The 21,044-nt window shown below is 63.9% G+C and overlaps 2 protein-coding genes across 2 annotated transcripts; one reads left to right on the top strand and one right to left on the bottom strand.

Moving 5' to 3' along the window:
• Positions 1-141: 141 nt before the first annotated feature.
• On the bottom strand, positions 142-16,685 carry DNM2 (dynamin 2). Its single transcript, XM_030475264.2, is given in 22 exon segments — positions 142-828; positions 928-1,212; positions 1,312-1,547; positions 1,973-2,137; positions 2,431-2,542; positions 2,629-2,738; positions 4,513-4,626; positions 6,884-6,895; positions 7,255-7,306; positions 8,640-8,710; positions 8,865-8,951; positions 9,726-9,864; positions 10,156-10,223; positions 10,310-10,445; positions 10,779-10,921; positions 11,021-11,049; positions 11,052-11,180; positions 11,778-11,876; positions 11,974-12,177; positions 12,252-12,401; positions 12,938-13,011; positions 16,075-16,685. Coding segments are annotated over 22 exon segments (2,646 nt in total). The 5' UTR covers positions 16,236-16,685; the 3' UTR covers positions 142-758.
• A 219-nt stretch (positions 16,686-16,904) lies between these two features.
• Positions 16,905-20,897, top strand: QTRT1 (queuine tRNA-ribosyltransferase catalytic subunit 1). The gene is given in 11 exon segments (XM_030475266.1): positions 16,905-17,248; positions 17,612-17,680; positions 17,968-18,048; positions 18,050-18,107; positions 18,192-18,270; positions 18,347-18,462; positions 19,333-19,471; positions 19,555-19,630; positions 19,726-19,835; positions 20,454-20,538; positions 20,618-20,897. Coding segments are annotated over 11 exon segments (1,197 nt in total). The 5' UTR covers positions 16,905-17,011; the 3' UTR covers positions 20,765-20,897.
• The last annotated feature ends 147 nt before the right edge of the window (positions 20,898-21,044 follow it).

Here is a 21,044-nt window from a genome sequence, read left to right on the forward strand (position 1 = left end):
TCGGCTACAACCGGAGGCACTTACAGGCGGCAGCGGGGGGGGGGGGGGGGGCACCCCCAGCCATGGCACCGGGGGGGGGGGATGGAGGGGTGGGTTATGGGGGGGGCGGGGGCGGGTTTTGGGGGGGGTTTGTTCCATTTCCTGGTTTTATACAATTAATAAAAGTCTGTAAAAATATTTACAACCTCCGGCCCCCGGCTCCTTCCTCCTGATCCCGATCCTGATCCCGATCCTGATCCCGACCCCATCGGCTGGGAGAGGCTCCGGGTGACACCAACCCAGGCCCCTCCAGCCCCCCCCTCCCCGCTCCAGTCTCCCCCCCCACACAGGGTCCATTTGGGAATCCAGTGGGATGGAGCCGGGATGAGCTAGAAAAAAGCGGGATCCCAGCTCGGGCCAAGGGGGAGAAACCCCCCAAAAATCACTGATTTTATAGAGAATATATTAATACAAAATTTGGGGGGGGGGGGGGGGAAGGAGGAAGGAAGCGACGGGCAGGGCTGGGCTCAGCCCCACAGAGCCGGAGCGGGGGGGACTGGGGACAAAGTGCAATGTTGACCCCCCCCAAATCATCTCTAATCCGCGGTGGGTTATGGGGGGGGGGGCCGGGGCCGGTTGAACCGCGGCCGAGCTGCCGGCAGGAGCGAGGAGGGGGGGGGCACGACAACAAGGGGTTAGAGATAGGGCTGGAGGGGGGGGGGGTTCCCCTGTGTGTGTCCCCCCCCCTCCACAGCCCCATTCCCGGCCCCGCGGGGGGGTTAATTGAGGAGGGAGGGCTCAGCCGAGCGGATGATGGTGGGTCGGTTCGGCGCGGCCGGGGGCCTCCTGCTGCAGGGAGATGGGGATGGGGTGAGCACGGCGGGGGGGGGGGGCACCGGGATAAGCCCCCGCCCCCCCGCTCCCGGAGGCCACGGAGCCGGCTCTTACCTGGGCACGCCGGGTGGGATGCCGGGCGGGATGCGTGCCGGGCGCAGCGGGATCTGCGGCGGCGCCGAGAACGGGTCGTTGTTGGCAGCAAAGAGGAGCTGGGGCCCGGGCCGGGATGGGATGGGGGGCGCCGCCGCCGAGGAGGAGGAGGAAGATGAAGAAGAAGAGGAAGAGGAAGGGCCTCCCGCAGGGATAGGGATGAGCGGCGGCCCCGGAGTGGGGCCCCGCACGGCCGGGGGCCGGCCCGGTGGCAGGATGCTGGAGGGGCGGCGCTGGGGCGGCGGGCTGTGGGGCAGAGGCAGGAGGTGAGGGCTGGAGCCCGCGCTCCAGCGGCCATCCCGGCCGCTGATTCCCGGTGGGAATCCCGCGGGCACGGAAGCAAACCTGTGCGCGCCGGCGCCGCTCTGCAGCCACGTGTCGTCCACGGGCGGCGGCACCGGGGTGGACACGGTGCTGGTGCTGATGTCGCCGATGATGTTGAGCGCCTCCTTCAGCGCGTGGTACATGCGGAGCATCTCGTCCCGGCGCTGCGCCTGCTCGGCCGACTCCTCCATCAGGCTGCTCTGGTCGGCCGAGGAGTAAAGGTAGGCCAAGAGCTCGGAGTGGATGAAGTCCTTGGTCTGGAGATGGGCAGGGAATCATGGAATGGGGCGGTGGGAAGAGACCGTCACGTCCCAACCCGCTGCCACGGCGAGAGACACCTTCCGGAGAGCAGCTTGCTCCAAGCTGCAAGTGCCAGGGATGGGGCAGCCAAACCTTCTCCCTCCAACCCATCCCCACGTCCCACCACCTTTGCCTAAGAGCTCATCCCTAAAGCTCATCCCTAAGAGCTCATCCCTAAGAGCTCATCCCTAAAAGCTCATCCCTAAAAGCTCATCCCATCTCCCCTCTGGCACGTTAAAGCCATTCCTGGCCCTTCATCCCTTGGCCAAAGCCCCCCTCCAGGTTGCTTGGAGCTGCTCTGAGGTGTCCCCCCCACGCAGCACGGGGGGGTTCTGGGCTTCTCCTCGTCCCGCTGCCCCCGAGGCCCCGGCCCCCCGCTCACGTTGTTGATCATGAGGTGCATTATGGTCTTTGGCATGAGGTCCCGGATGGATTTGTTGATGATGCCCACGTAGGAATCGACGAGGTTGCGGATGGTTTCCACTTGCCGCTCCAGTTGTGGATCCATGGAGAACGTGTTCTCCTGAGCACCATCCTCCGCCTCCGTCTGCGCAGGGAAAACGGGACATGGAGCAGCCACGGAACCCCCCCTGCTCCCCGTCCTCCTGCTCCCTTCCGCCCATTCCCATCCCACACGGATGCCAGAGGTTATTGTCCCGCTGGAACCACCGGAGCTGAGCGGCACCGACCGGCACCACGGTGCCTCTTGGGTGATCCCGGGGTGTTTTCCAGGGTATCCAAACCCTTTCTATGGAATACCGGGACCTGAACCCGGAGCAGCGTGTCCCCGGGCTGCTGCCAGCTCCGGGATGGCTCATCCCACCCGGAGGGAGCATTTACTTGGTCTTTCTCCGGGTAAACTCCGGCGCGGAGGAAGGAGGCTTTCCAGCTATCCACGTCCTCCTGGGAGTCACAGGCCAGCTCGATCTGGCGGAGATCCTTGTACACGTTCCTAGGGAGGAAGGAGCAGCGGGAGCATCGCCCGGAGCCGGCGGCATTCCCGGCGAGCGGCGGGATTCCGGGCTGCTGCGGCCGTACCTCTGCTCCGTGTTGAAGATGGCGAAGACGTGTTTGTTGGACATGAATCCCTTCTCCACATCCCGGATTTTCAAGTTATCCAGAGGCAACATGTATTTCTTCTCCTTCTCCTGGAAAAGGGGACAAGGGGAAGGGGAGGATGGTGGCGTCGGGGGGGTGAAAACCCGACCCTGGAGCAGCCGCTTCCCTCATTTCCCATTGGGAATAAGCCACCGGGACGCGCGTTGGGGCCCAATCGCTCGGGCTGGGGATGGAGCGATCCGCTCGGGATCACTGCCCTGAATCCCTCCCCAGGTCCCGCCTTCCCACCCGGCAACGCCAAAGCACCCCTTGGAGGAAAGGATTCGCTTCCCTGAGCTCCAAGAGCCGCCCGCGCCGGGCACGGGATGGGGCTGGAGGCGGGAAGGGGCTCCGGGATCATCCCGCACCGGCCGCGGCACATCTGGAACGGGTTAGGACGACCCCGGCACCAGATGTGAAGCACAGCACCGAGGGGCCCCCGGCGCCGCCCCCCGGCCCTGCCCCACACTCCTCCTCACCATTTCCTGCACCAAACCCACAACGGGGGGGGGGGGGGGGTTCTCCTTTCCCAGCCTGGATTCGGCTGCACAAGGATCCTGCCACGTCAGAAGGGAGACAAAGCGGATTCCCTGCGCCCGCCGCTGGGAAAGGGGAAGGAATGGACCTGGAATGAAGGCAAATGGATCCCAAATCCTTGGAATTCCGGCCCGGCCTGCCCAGTGTTCAGACTACCTGTTCAGGACGCTTCCCCGTTGTACAGTAGTCTGCACATTGGTTAGATCGGGTCTGGCCTCGCGGCGCCGCGGCAGCACCGGCACCCAGGTAAGCAACGGGGGGGGGGGGCACCCCCCAAATCACCCCTTTTTGGGGCCAAATCCAAGGGGTTTTGCCCCGGTTCATGGAGCTGGGCTGATGTGGGCAGGGGTGGGAGCAATGCCCCCCCCTTGTCGCACCGATCCGGCACCAAAGCCGGGTGCTGGTTGGGCTCCGCACGGAGCCTCATTCAGCCCCAGGGCTGGGTCTCATTACAGCCCCCCCCCACTGGAAACGGGGTGTGGGGGGGTTTGTACCAGCTCCATCACCTCCAACATGTTCCCTTCTCCTTTAGGAAGCGGATTTAAACAGGGGAATGGGGGGGGATAAGGGGAAAAGAGGCTCAAATCCGGCTCCCGTGAGGATGAGGACGAGCGGCTCCCGGGAAATAAAGGCTGGTCCCGTCTCCGTGTGCTGGGCTCTGGTGCGGTGCTGACCGAACCCCCCCAAAACCAAGCCAAGGCTCCCCAAGGGCCGAGGCAGCAGATCCCATGGGATAAAGGGATGCGGGGGGAGCAGCGGGGTCCTGGCACACCAAAACCCTGGGACGGAGGGAATGGGGCTCCCCCCCGCGCCCTCATGGGGCGGCTCCGGGGGGGTGTGTCAGGGGCTGGTGGCCCCGCTCCTGCCTATCCCAATCCCAATCCCACTTCCCATTTCTTTCCCGTTTCCCTCCGGTTTCCAGACCTTTCCCACCCAGCTGGATCCTGGTGTGGGGATTTCAGCCCCGCCGGCACCTCCTGCTCCAATGGCTGGTGCAGGACATGGCGGTGTTCCAGCAGGGAATGGCAGGGGTCCGAGATCCACCCTGAAGCAGGATGGAGCTGGTTTCCCTCCCAACAACCAGCACCCATCCCAACCGGGAACCGGCTCCCGGGCTGGGCTGGGGCAAGGAACGGGATACGGGGAGCCCTGGATCCCTCTTGATGGGAGCAGAGATGGGAGACAAAGCAACCGCCCCCAAAAGAGGCAGGCTGCAGGTGATCCCATGGGATCTGCCCTCCCACGGAGCATCCCCCCTTCCCCAAATCCCTCCTTCCCGGCACGTACCTCCTCATCCTTGTACCAGGACAAGGACTCTGCCGTCAGCACGAACCAGTATTCCTTGGAGCCTCCCTTCATGATGCTGATGTTGTTGATGGTCAGCCAGCCCCTGCGGATCACCTGCAGGCACAGGAGCAGGGGGGGAGCGGAGGGGAGGAAGGAAGAAGAGGTTACAGGCTCCTGCCGAGTATTCCCGGATGGAAAAGTGCTCCGGAGCTCCCGAGCCTGCCTAGATCCTGCAGGGAAAGCCCCAGCCTCAGCAGCAGCTCCTCATTCCCAAAGCCCGGCCCCAGAGGGCTGGCAAAGCAGGGAGCCTGGCACATCCAGCCTGAATCCATGGTCATTCCCATGCTGCCCGCTCAGCCCCGCGAGGTGATGGGAGCACGAGGGAGCATTCCCTGCCCTATCCCAGCCATGAGCCCGCTGAGGAAGCCGGTGCCTGCAGTGACCCCCCCTTTGTCCCGGCACCACGGAGCATCCCGGTGCCGGGAACAGCTTTCCCAAGACAACAGCCCTCAGGCGCTGTCTCTGCCGGGAGTTTTCCAGGGATCCCAGGGGTTTGGGAGCCATGGGATGGAGGGAAGGGGGCTCGGAGCCGCGACTCTCCCTCTTCTCACCATCACCCCGCTGCGGAGCAGCTACACCGGCAAAACCCACGGAAGAGCCGCCGGGAAGGGCCTGGAATACCGGGAGAGATTCCGGCCAAGCTGGGGATGGCACCGACCCCCCCATTCGGATCCATGTTCCCGTTTCCTGTCCCGAGTTATGGGATGCTTGAGCTCGGCAGAGCCGGGGCCTTGGGTTAGTACCACACACGGGTTAGTAACGGGGAGGGGGGATCTGAGCCCCCCCCAGGCATGGAGCCTGGGATAACGGCATCTGGAATGTTGTGGAGAGGGGAAGGAGGAGCCCTGGAATTCCACCTTCAATGAAAGGCTTCACCTTGTGCCGCGCTCGATCCGTGTCTCTGGAGCTGAACCAAGCCTGGTTTTAAAGGAACGGAGGCAGCAGCGGGATGGAGCAGGGATGGGGACAGGGAGCAGGGATGGGGAAAGGGAGCTGGGATGGGGACAGGGAGCAGGGATAAGGGGCAAAGGGATGAGGAAAGGGGAGGAGGGATGAGGAAAGGGAGGAAGGATGAGGAAAGGGGCAAAGGGATGAGGAAAGGGGCAAAGGGATGAGGAAAGGGGCAAAGGGAAGAGGCTCAGCAGCAAAGCGAGCCCCATGAGCCAGGCTGGAGGCTCCGGGGGTGCTGGGATGGTGCTGGATGAGACACCACAGAACAGGGAATCTGGGAATTGGCCTCTGGGGCTCATGGAGGATGCTCCGGCAGGAGGGAGAAGCCAGGACTGGGGTTGGTTTGGGAGGGAGCAGCTGGAGGAGGAGGAAGCAGCGGGTCCAGCACGTTCCTTTAACACCAACTGGCCTCAGGGAGAGCTCCGCTGGGATCAGGCAAAGCGCCCGAGAGCGGCTCCAACGGGAATCCTGGAATCCCCAATTGTCACATCTCCCCCTTCCCATCGCCCGGATTTGGGGCCGGGGGGGCCCTTTGGGGTGGGAGAAACATCCGGATGGTGCCGGGAGAAAATGGAAGTGTCCGAAGAGCCAGGAACGGGGCACGGAGCCCTCCCATCCACCACGGGGTCCAACGGAGCCGGAGGCAAAGCCTTCCTGCAGGAGCAGGATGGACGCTGCATCCCGGTTAGTACAGCCGGGATACCCCCAGCCAAACGCTTTTCCCAGTTTCCTTCCCTAGGGATTCATCCAGGGACCCACAGCGATGCCGGAGCCGCTGCGCACGGGGCTGGAACACCCGAACTGCCTGGATTTAGGGCTTGTTTTCCCTCTCAGACACTTCCATTTCCTCCGACGCCGGCTCCAAGCCCGGAGCAAGAGGATCAGGTCACCCTCCCCGAGGGGAATCCCTTTTCCATGGGGAAGGAATGCCGCCCTCCGCCTCCCCAGGAGCGAGCACGCTGCGGAGCAGTTCTCCCTTGGCCGCCTATGGAAGCTCATGGATAACACCCCCCAGCTCCCTGCTGACCCCCCCCACACACTTTGGCTTCTGCTTTTCCAAGGAGCAGCAGCGCTGGCTCTGGAATCCCAGTATCCCTGTGCCTGTTCCCAGTGAGCGCGGGCAGCTCCGTGGTCCCGGCAGGGATCAGCCCTGAGCCACTTGGTTTTGGGCAGGAGGGGCCAGACCGAATTCCCACCTCCAGGATAAGGCCCCGGGGTTATCCCGGCCTTCCTCCACCATCAGCCTGCTCAATCCTGGGAAGCGGGAGGCGTCCTTTGGGCTTGGGAAGAGGTTTTCCTGGCAGGGCCACGTCCGTCACCGGGGTCTCTACCAGCACTATCACACTATGTGGGTACTTACCAGAATCTCACCCTTTAGTGCACAAAATTAAGGGGGGGGGCAGGGGGGGCGAGGAAAAAAAAGTGGGACGAGGAGACGGAAGAGTGAAGGAAAACAAAGTGATGGAGGGAAGAGCACAAAAACGATGGGGAAAAAAGCAGGAAAACAGCAAAAGAAAACCAGGGACATGCCATTAATGATCGTTGCAGTGTTAATGTCTCACCACATTCCTGCCAAACAGCAGCACCGGAGCGAGCGCCGCGGGATGGGCACCCCCAGCCCCTCTCCGGGAGCCACCGTTCCCCCCCATCCGTCTCCAACCCCGCTATTCCCTACGGACGGGGTTTCCGGATGAACTCGGATCCCGCTTCCCGAGGCAGCCGCGGCCGTACCTGGTTGGGGATGGCTCTTTTCTTGTTGGCCTGCGTGTTCCGCTGCTGCGCGCTGCGGGGGGAGGAGGAGGAGCAGGTTCAGGCGAGGAAGGCAAAGCCCAGAGCCCCCACGAGCGCGCTTCCCACCCGGAATGCCGTCAGGAAGAGCCGAGTCCGAAGGGAAAGCCCGTTCTGTGCAATCCAACCACAGGAGCCCCTCGGATGGGGGGGGGTGATTCCAAAGGGATTCCTGCCGCAGCCCCTTCCACCGCAAGGCCCAGCACCACAAGGACTCATCTCCAGCAATTCCCAGTTCCCTTCCCAGATGGAAAAGAGCAACCAGAGGGAAAGCTACCTGTCTCTCCTGAGCAACCAAAGGGGCGAGGTGCGGGACGGAACCGTTAGTCGGGAGCAGGAACAAAATCCAGGAGAACAGTTAGAACAACGCCGGGACACCCCCGGGAGCAGCAGTTACAAGCACAAAGAGGGGGCCCTTTCCTGCCTCCTTTTCCCACCTCCAAAGAGGGGGGGGAATTCGGGAGAGCGCTCTCTCCTCACGGTTCCTCCCTCAAACCTCGGGATACGGGGCGAGCAGGGGCATCCCGATGGGATGAGCTGCACTCGCCACCCAAATCCAAGGGGGAATTTGGGAGGAGAAGCTCGCTGGCTCTTCCCAAAGGCGCCTGTGGGCTCGGGGGGGGGGACACACGGCGCGAGCAGGGCCATGCTGCAGGAGCAGGTACCCACCCGGTCGTGACGTGCTGCTCTGTGTAACAGCTGGGGAGTGGGAAGAGAGTCGGAGGAGTCCAGAGGAAAGAGGGAGATGGTTCAAAGGAAAAACAGGAGAGATTAGGAGGAGAGGAGGGAACTGTGGAGGGAGGGGAGAGCAAGAGACGTGACTGAAAAGATGGGGGGTGGGGAAAGAGAGAACAAGAGGAAGACGACGTGAGCTTGGAGAGGAGGAGGCTGAAGGTGGTGACAAGCTCCAGCAGAGCTCTGGGGACACCAGGGCTGGAGCTCCGGGTGCTCCCGCAGTGGTACCGCACGGATTGGGGCTGCGCCGATGGCCCAAAGCAAGGAAAGACTAAAAGGAGTGTGTCCCCCCCCCCTTCCTGGTCCTGATCCTGGCAGGAGCTCAAAGGATGGGAGATGTCTGTGCTCCGCTGGGATAGCAGGAGTCATTCCGCCTCCCCTCAGCGGCAAATTCCCGGTGTGCGGGGCCGAGCAGGGATGGCAGCTCCCGTACCCCGCATCCGAGGGATGCCGGGGGCCCGAGGTGCTGCTGGGCTTTAGGTGGGATGCAGGAGGCTCCCGCAGCAGTTCTCCTGGGGGGGAGCCCCTCAGCCAGCACCGGGAACCTCGCTTCTACAGAGCCTGAGGAGTTATCCCGCTGGGAATGGACTCACTTGGCAAACCCAATGAAGTCCTCGTGGTTGGTGTTGATGTAGGAGAGCTCGATGTCGATCAGCAGCAGGATCTGGGAAGGAGATCCACCGTCAGGAGCCCCATTGGGCCGCCCGTGACCACCGCGAGAGGGAGCTTCAGGATCAGGAGCAAGGGAGATGCCTCCACGGGAGCTCGGCTTCCTCCGGGAAGAGGAAGGCAGGAGGTGGGAGAGGTGCTGAGCTCACCTGGTCCTTGGTTTTGCCCTCCCGCTCCCGGATGTGTGTGGTGACGATCCGCTCCGTCTCCTCCCGTAACCTGGGGTAGGAACCAAGCTGAAAAGAAAGGGAGAAGATCCGGGGAAAACCCGCTGCTGACGGGGAGCTCGCACGGGAGGGAAAGGTCTTCGTGGGGCTACGGCCAAGCGAGGCCGAGGACACGGAGCTTTGGGGCCACGAGGGGTGGTTTGAGCCAAGAGCTGGGTGAGCCCTTGTGCCACGAGGCCGGGTCTCCACGTGCCGGCATTCCCGGGTGCTGGCAGGACTCGGCGTCCCCCACACTGAGCCACGGGCCGGGGGGTGAACTCGGCTTCTCTCTACACCAGATTTCAAGCCATCCCTGGAGCTCAAAGTGGAAGGAATTCCATTGGGAAGCGCCGTCCTGACCCACAGGAGCGAGCAGAGCGCTCCTGCCATGCCTGAACCATGTTGGCATCTAAACTATCCTCCTCCAAACACTTCCTGGGCATCAATCCCTATGGATCCCATCACCTCCTCGCCTGGATGTGCCTCATTCCCAGTAACCAAAGCGCTTTTCCTGCCCTGTTGCCGGTTTAAGGCATCTTTTGGCGCTGCCAGGATGAGGTTTTGAGTCATTCCAAGCAGCTGGTTATTAAGCAGGGAAATAACAGCTCCCAGCGCCCGGGCGATGAACACTTCCAGGGATAAGGAGGATAATTGCAGGGTGGGACGTGGATGTCAGGGTGACATCCTGAGGGATCCAGCCTCGACTCCAGCACCAGCTGCAGGCGCTCCGGGTTGGAGACACGAGTGAATCCCTGTATCCCAGCAGCGGGAAGGGGCTCGGATGTGCTCTGCCTGGCTCAGTACCTTACTGGTGCACTGCCGCACTGTGTTGATCAGCTCCTGGATGACGAGGTCGACGCACTTGAGACACGGCTCCTTCAGCTTCACCACTTGCTTCTTCACGATGGCCTCGAAGGCCAGGTCTGGGGTGAAGAGCCCCGTCCTAGGGGAACCCACAGCGGGGAGACACCAAACAGGGATCAGCCTGGGGGGGCTGCAGCCCGGAGCAATTCCCTCCCTGGTGCCGCTGAACCCTCCAGCCCTTTGGAGCAGGGTGTTAACCCCCCCTTCCCGTGCAGGAATGGGAATGGGAGCGCATTGGCACTGCATGGCAATGGGAAGGAACCGCCTTGGTGCATTGGGTGCAGGTCGAGCGGGCCCTGGGGACGTGTCAGAGCAAAGCAGCTCCATTTCACCCCCGTTTCCCCGTTGGAATGCCTGCTCCCACACTTGCCTCACTCCATGGATGTTTTTGATGGCGTAGCTGATCTCTCGCCTCAAATCCTTCTCATCAAACTCCATCTGCGCAAGGAGGAAGAGCCACATGGAAGGGCTTTAGCACAGCTCCTGCCCAGCCCCGGGGCCAGGTGCTCCCGGCCCGGATTTACCTTCACCAGCTCAAAGGGGAACCTCTCATGGAAAATGCGGTTGATCCTGGCGCCACCGGAGAGCTCCAACGTGTCCACCTGGTCCCCGGAGCCCTCGATCCGCTTCTCGAAGTCCACACCGAACTGCTGGACCATCCTGTGGGGAACAGGCTCCTCCCCGTGAGGGTGCTGGACACGGGGATGGGCTGAAGGGAGAAGGGTTGGATGCCCCATCCCTGGCAGGGTTCAAGGCCAGGTTGGACACAGGGGCTTGGAGCAACCTGCTCTAGGGGAAGGTGGCCCTGCCCGCGGAACTGCACAAGCTTTAAGGTCCTTTCCAACCCATTCCATGATCCTATGGCAAGTTCTCCAGCTCCCTCACCGGAGGGGCAGGAGAACGTCTCCCTCTTGCCACAGCTTAAGGGGCACGAGGGCAGCTCAGGGATGGGCACGACTCGTCCTCTCTAAGCCAGCCCCCGGAGGAACCTACTGCAGCAGAGCTTTGGTTTTCCGTGTGGGATCATCGGGCCGGAAGTTCTTGTACTCCTCCACCTCCTTCTCCAGGGACAGGAGCTGGCTCTGGAGCTTGCTGCGCAGCGACGGCAGCGTCTCCCGGATGTGGTTGGTCAGTTGCTGCGAGACAACGGAGGTCACCGCGACACTGAAACCCGCCTCGAGACGTCCCCTTTCCCACCAGCAGCACCAGAGAGCACGGCAAGGAGCCAAACCGACCTGGTTGAGGACCTTCTGGAGGTGGGGGTGCCCATGCGGTCGGCCATGTGCCGGTACGCCGGGTGGGAAAGGAAGAACTTGCGCTCGGCCGCCAGCGCGGCCCTGATGTCCTTCTTGCCATCGATGTCCTTCTGGCTGCGGTTCACCACGCCGATGTAGCCTGCGAGGGGCAAACGTTGGCTCCTGCGCCAGAGGCACCTCCAGAGCTGCCCTTTGGAAGCAGTTCTGGTGTCCCCAACGTCAGGGCATGGAGCTGCTGCAGCAAGAGGAGGCCACGAGGATGGGCAAGGGCTGGAGCAGCTCCCACATGGAGCCAGGCTGAGAACATTGGGGCTGGAGAAGAGAAGCTGCGTGGAGACCTCAGAGCAGCTCCCAGGGGCTGAAGGGGGCTCCAGGGATGTGGGGAGGGACCTTCAGCAGTGATGGGACAAGGGGTGATGGGTTCAAACTGCAACAGGGGAAGTTCAGGTTGGAGAGAAGGAAGAAGTTCTTCCCCATGAGGGTGCTGGGACATTGGGGTGGGTTGAATGGAGAAGGTTTGGATGCCCCATCCCTGGCAGTGCTCAAGGCCAGGTTGGAGCAACCTGCTCTATGGAAGGTGGCCCTGCCCGTGGCAGGGGGTTGGAGCTGGACGAGCTTTAAGCTCCTTTCCCACCCAACCCATTCCAGGATGCTCCATGAAGTCTCTCCCGACCAGAGGAGAAGGTTGTGCTGGGGAGGATCCGAGGTGCCCCAAAGCCCTCGGGGGTGCTCGTACCTCTCCGTAGAGGAAGCAGCTTGTTCTCCAGCACGTCCCTGGCGTCTGTGCCTTCATCCATGAGGTCCAGCTTGGTGATGACGCCGATCGTCCGCAAGCCTGACGCGGCCACGGGGAGAAGCCACCCGTTAACCCACGTGAGGGTTCCACCTCCCTCTCCCCCTGGCGCAGGGGCAGGAGGACACCTCCCCCTTACCTTGAGGATCCACCTCCTTTGCCATCTTGAGCGCATCCGAGTTGGCCAAGTCCATGTTGGCCGGCGTGACGGCCAGGATGAGGCTGCTCTCCCTGCTGATGAACTGCAGGATCATGTCCTTGATCTGGTACTCGATGTCCTGCGGCTGGTCCCCGACTGGCACTTTGGTGATCCCCGGGAGGTCGATCAGGGTCAGGTTCAACACTGGAAGGACAGAGCCCGCCGTTAAGGGGGGAATCCCGTTTTTCCCGGCGCGGGAAGCGGGGCCGGGCGCTCACCGTGCGGGGAGTACACGCGGAGGTTGATGGGGACGGGGGAGATGCCCTTGTTTGTCCCCGTCACCCGGTCGGTTTCGGCCTCGATCTCCTGCCGCACCTCATCGAAATCCGTGAACTTCTTGGATTTGCAGTGCAGGAACTCGGCGTATTCTGGGAGACAGGGAAAAGCGGGATGAGAACGAGAGGAATAACGAGGAGACAAAGGCAATTGGAGCACACGGAGCCCCGGGAGAGGACACAGACGCAGCTTAGAACCAGCCACGAGTGAAGGTCCTGGAATGGGTTGGGTTGGAAGGGACCTTAAAGCTCCTCCAGCTCCAACCCTGCCCCGGGCAGGGACACCTTCCACTAGAGCAGGTTGCTCCAAGCCCCTGTGTCCAACCTGGCCTTGAACACTGCCAGGGATGGGGCATCCAACCCTTCTCCCTTCAGCCCATCCCCGTGTCCCAGCACCCTCACGGGGAAGAACCTCCTCTGGTCCCCCCTAAACCCAGCCCTTGGAGCACCTCCAGCAGCTCCTCATCCCTCTGGAGGGCCCGAGGCAGCGGAACCGGGGCGGAGGCGCATGCTCCCAACCAGAGGAACGCCGAATCCTCTGGGATTTGCCAGGTCCAGGGAGGTTTTCACCCCCAGGAGCAGGCGAAGTCCTGCTCGAGGAAGGCTCCAACGCTCGGGGAACAACCAACCTGTCTTGGAGAAGATGAGCTGCAGGATGAGGGGCCGCCGGGTGACGATCCCAGAGCCACGGGGCAGGAAATCCCTACGAGGAATGCAAGGACAGGCATTGACTGTGGGATGCAAGGAGCCGGGATGGGCACAGGCTCCGATCCCCCCGGATCCCCTCTGGCTCCACAGGATCCAGCAGCTGGAGCTGGGAGGGGGGGAAGGATGCTCCCTGGAGCCTGTCCCAAGGGCAGGCTCCCTCTCGTTATCCCTCCCTAAGGAAAAGGGGAGGGATGGAAGCACATCCCCATCCCCTTTGGGGCCACCAAGGGAGAGCAGAGCGGCTCCTGCCTCCCTGCAGCCATGAACTGTCCCGGAGCGAGGCAGGAATCCGGGAAGCAGGTTCCATGGGGAGAGTTCCGTGTCTCCTGGATTCAACATTCCCAGCTGGGAAAGAAGGAGACCCTCAATGGATGGGATAACCCCCCATCCCTGATGGCTTCAGCCCCTTTCCCACAGCGGCGCAAGGAAACGGTGCTGCTCCCACCGGGAGCTTTGTTCAGGGCTGGAATCACCGGGAGAGCACCGGGAATGGGATGGGCAGGTGGGTTTGCCCGGCAGCTCCACGCTGTGTGCCAGGCACCGGGAATGGGATGGGCAGGTGGGTTTGCCCGGCAGCTCCACGCTGTGTGCCAGGCACCGGGAATGGGAAGAGCTCCTTGGGAGAGGCAAGCGAGCACCAAGGGGGTTTAAGGAGAGGGAACATCCAGCCCATGAGCTGAGCGCAGGGATCCAGCTCAGGGGGATCCCAACCCCTCACATCCGCCTCTCCAGCTGGGAATTACAGCCGGGAATGTCGCCTTCACCCCAGCGTCCCGGCAGAGGTTTGGGAGCGAACGTTGGGTGCCCACGGCCGGGGCTGCTGTTGGGAGCTTCCTGCCCAACTGGGAGGACAGGTCCTGCGGGAAGCGGGATGTGACAGGGCGGGAAGGGTCTGAGGGGAGCCGTTCCCTCTGCTCCCACGGCTGTGACGGGAGGTGGCGGCTTCCTCCCGTCCCCACGGACACGGGGGGGGACACGCAGGAACCGTCTCCTCCAGGAGGAACCTGCCAGCAGGTCCTTTGGGCGCTGCTCAAGGAGCCGGAGCGTGACGTGATTCCCGGATCTCCCCGATCACCCAGAGCTTGGGAACGGCCTCCGGGCGCTGCCGCACCAGGAAGTGGCTCCAGAGCGAGCTCAAAGGTCGCCAGGGGAGGAGGAAGGACACAGGGAATATCCCGAGGAATCCTTCCGGGATGCCGCAGCGGGAGGAGGCGACGCAGGTGGAGGCGCCCTCAGCACCTCCCTGCCCTCCTTACGCTCACTGGGAACGCCGGGAACGCCACGGGAAGGGCTCATAAAGCCCCATTGAGGTTCGGGCCCTCGATGGCCGCCGGGGGAAGGGCCTCCCCACCACAAGGGCCCCATTGTCAGAGCTCAATGGCCGGGTTTGATCCCGCCCTGAGAACGCCCTTTTGCCGCGAGGGCCGGTGCCGTCGGCACACGACAAGGGCTGCACAGTGCAGCATTCCCTGCTTCCATGACCTAACCGGCAGGCTCGGGGGCTTCCAACTCCTGCCTCCTCCTCGGGTCAGAGAATTGGCTTCATCCAATGTCGGGTCGTCCCAATGGGGCTCAGAACCTTCGCTTGCGTTCAGGGGCCACCGCGAGGTGTGAACGGGCGTCTTCGGGCTCCTCCAAGCCCTTAAATCCATGTGAGCCGACTCCTCGCTGCTCGATCCCACTGAGATCCACCCAAGTGGCTTATTCCAAGAGGGAACAACGTCCTTCCCTGTGGCTCCTCATCCTTCCCCGCAGCTCCTCGCACCAGGGATACAAGAGAAAGTGGGGAATGAGCAAAACCTCCTTGTCCACATCTTGCCTCCGCCGGGATACCGGGCTCGGAGTCAGGATTCCCGTCGTCTCTCATGCTCAAAGGGGGGTTCCTGACCCCCAACATTCCCAGTTCCAGAGGCCACCGCGCACATCCAGCCCGGCACAAAGCCGGTGGGGACCACAGCTGCTTGCCCAGAGCATCAACCCCTCCTTAAAAGCCTTTGGATGGAGCCTCCAATGCTCCACAACACAGAGCTTGAATCCCCAGGGCCGGTTTTCCAGCAGCTCCATGATTAGAAGCTGCCAAAGCTTCCACTGGGAAAGGGAATAACCGGGATATCTGAAGCCCCCCAGAGGCGGGGTTGGGGGGGGGGACAACCCCTTCTCTCTCCCACAGCTGGGAATTCGGGCTACAATCCGGCCTGCATGAGGATATAAGGAGAGAAAAAGCCTGGAATGGGCTGGATCGTGCACAGCCTGAAACACTGGAAGTCCCCCCTGGAATAGCTTCTTTGAGGTGCTTCTGTGCCGGTGACGAGCCTGGCATCAGGCTGGAATGACAGCACAGGAAGGCAGCTATTGTTCACGGTCCAGCATCCGGGATGGGAACCCCGCGGCGGGACGGAGCCGGAGGAGCCGCGGCCAAAGGGGGGAGCGGAGCCGCAGGAATCCAGCCCCTTGGATGGAGCAAAGCACCAGGAATCCTGTTGAGTCGGACGCTGACTTTAACGCAGGAACCCCACGGCAGCAGCTCGGGGCGGAACCAGCTCCGCTGCCCCCGTTATCGGTGCCCAGGCCGGGCGGCCTCAGCCCTATCTCGGGGGGGGGGACACGGCCCCACCGGAGCCCGGCACTATCAGCCTGCAAACAGAACCAGCTCCACGGCGTTCACCCGCTGTTGGCCCTGGCCATGACGGGGACGGGGAGCCGGGGGGGGGGGCTGCGGGGACGCCGCTGCTCCGCTTCAACACCCCGGGGCCGTGTCCTCGCCCCCCAGTACCCCCCGCCCCGCACCATGCCCCAGCCTACGCCGTTAGCGTAAAGATCCGCCGCTGACCCGCTCGCCGGGGCCGCGCGCTACGCCAAGTGCGTACTGCCCCGCCGGGCGCGGCGCGCAAGCCGCTCCGCAGTTTGCGTAACGCGCGGCGCAGGCTCCCTCAGGCCGCGCCCTGCGCTAGGCCGGATTCACGAAGCCGCGCTTACGCCAGCGGCGCAGGGCCACCGGAGGCGCCACCGGAGGCGTCCCCGGAGGCACCGGCCGCGCCTCCCGCCGCCCGCCACTCACCGGCCCACGAAGTTCTCGAGCACCGAGCTCTTGCCCGCGCTCTGCCCGCCCACCACGGCGATCTGCGGCAGGTCGAGGTGGCAGCTCTGACCGATGGAGCTGAACGCGTCCTGCAGCTTGTTCACCAGCGGGATCAGCTCCTCCATGCCCCGGTTCCCCATGGCGGCGGAGAGGAGCGGGCACCGCGCTCCCGGCGGCGGCTCCTCACAGGGCCCGCGGCGGCGGCGGCCAAACTTCCCCTCCGAGTCTCCTCATCCGGCACTGGCGACACCCCCGCGGCGCCGGGCCCGCCCCCTCCCCTCAGCGCGGCGCGGCCATTGGTGGGCTCTGCAGTCAATCAGCTCCTTCTCTACGGTTCCATTGGTCTTGCACCGCGCCGTTCATCCCTGCCAGCCAATGGGAGGCCGCGCTGGGGCTGTCAGCTGAGGCGGCGCTGCTGTGACTCCCGCCCGGCCCGATATGGATCCTGCCATCTCATTGGCGGAGATGGCTGCAGCTCTGGAAAGGTAACGAATCGCAACTCGAGACAGCCCGACGCGTTCACACGCCCTCCTCCCATTGGTCACCGCCCCTGCCATTGCACCAGCTTGCCCCACCCTGCCGGAGCCCGGACACGGACGTAGTGGGGCGGGGACAAAGCCCTTTCCCGATTGGCCAGACGGCTGTCAATCAGCGGTCCCCGCCCGCTGATTGGCTGCTTTGCTCCTTCCACCTCCAGGGGCCGGGCTGAGGCAGTGTCCCGGGGCGGGGGGGGTTCTCCCCGGGCCGAGGACGGGGCTTGCCCCGGGGGTGGAGCGGAACGGGGCGGGGATAGACCGGGGGTGTCCCCGGTGGACACGGGCACGGGACGAGGCCCAAGCCGCAACATGGCGGCCGCGTTGCCCCTGGTTACGGCCACTTGCGGCCGGAAGCGCTGGTCACATGGGTTAGCGGGAAGATGGCGGCGCCCATGGCGGCGGTGCCCGGCGCGGCTCCGCTGCTGCGGGTGGTGGCGGAGTGCGGCTGGAGCCGGGCGCGGGCCGCGGAGCTGCGGCTGCCGCATGGCCCCGTGCCCTGCCCCGTCTTCATGCCCGTGGGGACCCGCGGGACCGCCAAGGGGATCACGGCGGCGCAGCTCGCCGCGCTCGGCTGCCGCATCTGCCTCGGCAACACCTACCACCTGGGGACGCGGCCGGTGAGCGGCGGCGGGGCCGAACGGGACGGGACGGGGCGGGGGGGAAGGGGGACACCGGCCCCCCCCCACACTCCCTCGGGTGCACCGGCAGGCCCCGCCCGCGGCCGCGGTGTGGCCACGCCCCCGGGGGGCCCCGCCTCCGAGCGCCTATTGGCGGGACCCGTTCGGTGAAGCCACGCCCCCCCGTTGACCACGCCCCCTTCTCATTCCCGCGCCTTCTTCTCTTCGCGCCTTTGTAGCCCCGCCCCTTCTTGGCCCCGCCCACTCCCGCCCTGGCCCCGCCCCCGGGGCGCCCCCGGGTCCCCACGCCCGCCCTCCCCGCCCCGTGTCCCCCCCGCCCGGTGTAACGCGCCCCCCCCGCAGGGCCCGGAGCTGGTGCAGCGCTCCGGCGGCCTCCACGGCTTCATGGACTGGCCCCACAACCTGCTGACGGTGAGGAGGGGCCGCGCCCCCCCCCCAGGACACCCTCCTATTGTGGGGGGGGGGGTACACCCCCAAACCCCTTCCTTTTGGGGGGGGGGACACCCTCAGGACTCTCTCCCCACATCCCCGTGGGTCCTGAGCTACCACCCCCACGGTTGTGGCCCCCCCACCAGCCCCAATATTGGGGTGTTGTGTGTCTGTATATGTCCCCCAGCCCCAATATTGGGGTGTATCCCCCCCCCAGCCCCAATATCGGGGTGTCCCCCCCCCAGACCCCCTTGTTTCCCCCCCCAAAGGACAGCGGCGGGTTCCAGATGGTGTCTCTGTCGGAGCTGTCGGAGGTGACGGAGGAGGGGGTCCTCTTCCGCTCCCCCTATGGGGGGGGGGGACATCCTGCTCACCCCCGAGAAGTCCATTGAGATCCAGAACGCTCTGGGTGAGTGCTGGGGAGGGGGGGGACACCCCCCAAACACCCCAATGGGGGCGGGGGACCCCCCCCGTTAAACCCTTCCATCTGCAGGCGCCGATATCGTGATGCAGTTGGACGATGTCGTGAGCAGCACCACGACGGGGCCGCGTGTTGAGGAGGCCATGAAGAGGTGGGGACCCCCCCCCCCCCGACACCCCAAACCCCTCCCCGGCCCCCCCCACTCCTCACTGTGTCCCCCCCCCCAGGTCCGTGCGGTGGCTCGACCGCTGCATCGCCGCCAACCGCAGCCCCGAGCGGCAAAACCTCTTCGCCATCATCCAGGGGGGGCTGGACCCGGCGCTGCGCACGCAGTGCCTGGAAGGTACCGCGGCCTTCGTCCTCATCCTCATCCCCATCCCCTTCCTCATCCTCATCCCCATCCCCATCCCCATCCTCATCCCCATCCCCATCCCCATCCCCATCCTCATCCCCATCCCCATCCTCATCCTCATCCCCATCCCCATCCCCATCCTCATCCCCATCCTCATCCTCATCCCCATCCTCATCCCTATTCTCATCCCACTTCTCCTACTCATCCTCATCTCCATCCCCATTCTCATCCTCATCCCCCTTCTCCTCATCCTCCTCCTCACTCTCCTCATCCTCATCTCCCTTCTCATTCTCATCCCCTTTCTCCTCCTCTTCCTCATCCCACTTCTCCTCCTCATGCCCATTATCATCCCCCTTTTCCTCCCCATCCTCATTCTCCTCCTCCTCTTCATCCTTATCCCCCTTCTCATCCTCATCCTCACCGTCCTCATTCTCATTATCATCCCCATTATCGCCATCCTCATCCTCATTATCATCCCCATTATCACTCTCCTCCTCATCCCCTTTTTCCTCCTCATCTCCATTCCCCTTGTCCTCATCCTCATCCCCTTTCTCATCCTCATCTCCCTTCTCACCCTCATCCTCATTCCTTTTCCTCCTCATCCTCATCCACCTTCTCTTCTTCCTCATCCCCCTTCTCCTCCTCATCCTCATCATCCTCCTCCTCATCCTCCCCCTTCTCCTCCTCATCCCGCCCTTCCTCCCTCTCCCCAGCACCTCCCCTCTCCCCACCTTCCTCCCACTCCTCCTCCTCATCTTCCTCCCCATTCCCTCCCGCTCCCTCCCCATCTTTTTGGGGGAGGGGGGGGGTGTCAGGGTAAAGCCCCCCCCCCCTTACTCCCGTTTTGGGGTGTCCCCGCAGCGATGACGCTCCGGGACGTCCCCGGCTTCGCCATCGGGGGCCTGAGCGGGGGCGAGGACAAGGGGCTCTTCTGGCGCATGGTGAAGCTCAGCACCGAGCGGCTGCCCCGCGACAAGCCCCGTTACCTCATGGGCGTCGGGTAGGTCCTTTGGGGGGGGGGACACACAAAATATTGGGGTTCACCCCCCCCCCGCCCCATATGGTCCCCATTGCCCCCCGCAGCTACGCCACCGACCTGGTCGTCTGCGTCGCTTTGGGCTGTGACATGTTCGACTGCGTCTTCCCCACCCGCACGGCGGTAGGAGGGGGCTGGGGGGGGGGACACACATAATGGGGACCCCCCCACACCCCAAACCCCCCCCGACCTCCCCTCACTCCGGCTCTGCCCCACAGCGTTTCGGCTCCGCTTTGGTCCCGGGGGGGTCGCTGCAGCTCAAGAACCATCAGTTCGCCCGTGATTTCCGCCCCATTGATGCGGATTGTGGGTGCCCCACGTGCCAGCGGTGAGGGGGGGCACGTAAAGGGGGGGGCACATAACAGTGGGGAGCACATAAAGGGGGGAGCACATAAAGGGGGGGCACATAAAGTTGGGGAGCACATAAAGGGGGGGCACATAAAGGTGTGTGGGGGGATAAGGTGGAGGCGCATAAGGGGGGGCACATAAAGGTGGGGAGCACATAAAGGTGGGGGGGCATAAAGATGGGGGCGCATAAAGGAGGGGCCACATAAAGGCAGGGGGGCACATAAAGGTTTGGGAGGGGGCACATAAAGGTTTGGGAGGGGGCACAAGGTGGGGGGGCACATAAAGGTGGGGGGGTCCATAAAGGGTAGGGCACATAAAGGTGTGTGGGGGGATAAGGTGGGGGTGCATAAGGGGGGGCACATAAAGGTGTGGGGGGGGCATGAAGGTGGGGGGTGGCATAAAGGTGGGGGTGGGCACATAAAGGTGTGGGGGGGGCATAAAGGTGTGGGGGGGCATAAAGGTGGGGGGGGCACATAAAGGTGTGGTGGGGCACATAAAGGCAGGGGGAGCATAAGGTGGGGGCGCATAAGGGGGGGCACATAAAGGGGTGTGTGTGTGTGAACCCCCTTTGTACCCCCCGCTGGTTGTGCCCCCCCAGGCACAGCCGTGCCTACCTGCACGCGTTGCTGCGCACGGAGCCGGCAGCGCTGCACCACCTCACGGTGCACAACATCGCCTACCAGGTACGGCCCAATGTGTGGGGTGGGGGGGCCCATGGGGGGGTCCCCCCTTGTTTAACCCCCCCCTTTGCCCCCCCCCCAGCTCAACCTGATGGCCTCCATCCGCCAGAGCATCCTGGAGCAGCGCTTCCCGCAGTTCGTGCGGCGCTTCCTGAGCTCCCGCTATGGGGCACGGATCCCAGCGTGGGTCCGGGAGGCTCTGGATGCTGCTGGGATCACCCTGGATTAACGGGGACCCCCCCCATAGTGTGTGTCCCCTCCCCAATACGGTTCTTTTTATATGTTTTAGGGGTTTTTTACTACTTTAATGGGTTTTTAAGCAGGGGAGGGGGGGCCCATCCGAATAAATGGATTGGTGGGAACAGCAGCTTGTGGGGCTGGGAGGGGTCAAAAAGGGCCGGGGGGGGTGTGTAAATGGCTTTTGGGGGGGGGGAAATGGGGCTGGGGGGCCCCAACTAAGGACAAGGACCTAAATGGGGTGATGAGGGTCTGCGGGGGGGGGAACCTGG

Source organism: Strigops habroptila, unplaced genomic scaffold, assembly GCF_004027225.2.
Source record: "Strigops habroptila isolate Jane unplaced genomic scaffold, bStrHab1.2.pri NW_022045634.1_ctg1, whole genome shotgun sequence".
NCBI lineage: Eukaryota > Metazoa > Chordata > Aves > Psittaciformes > Psittacidae > Strigops > Strigops habroptila.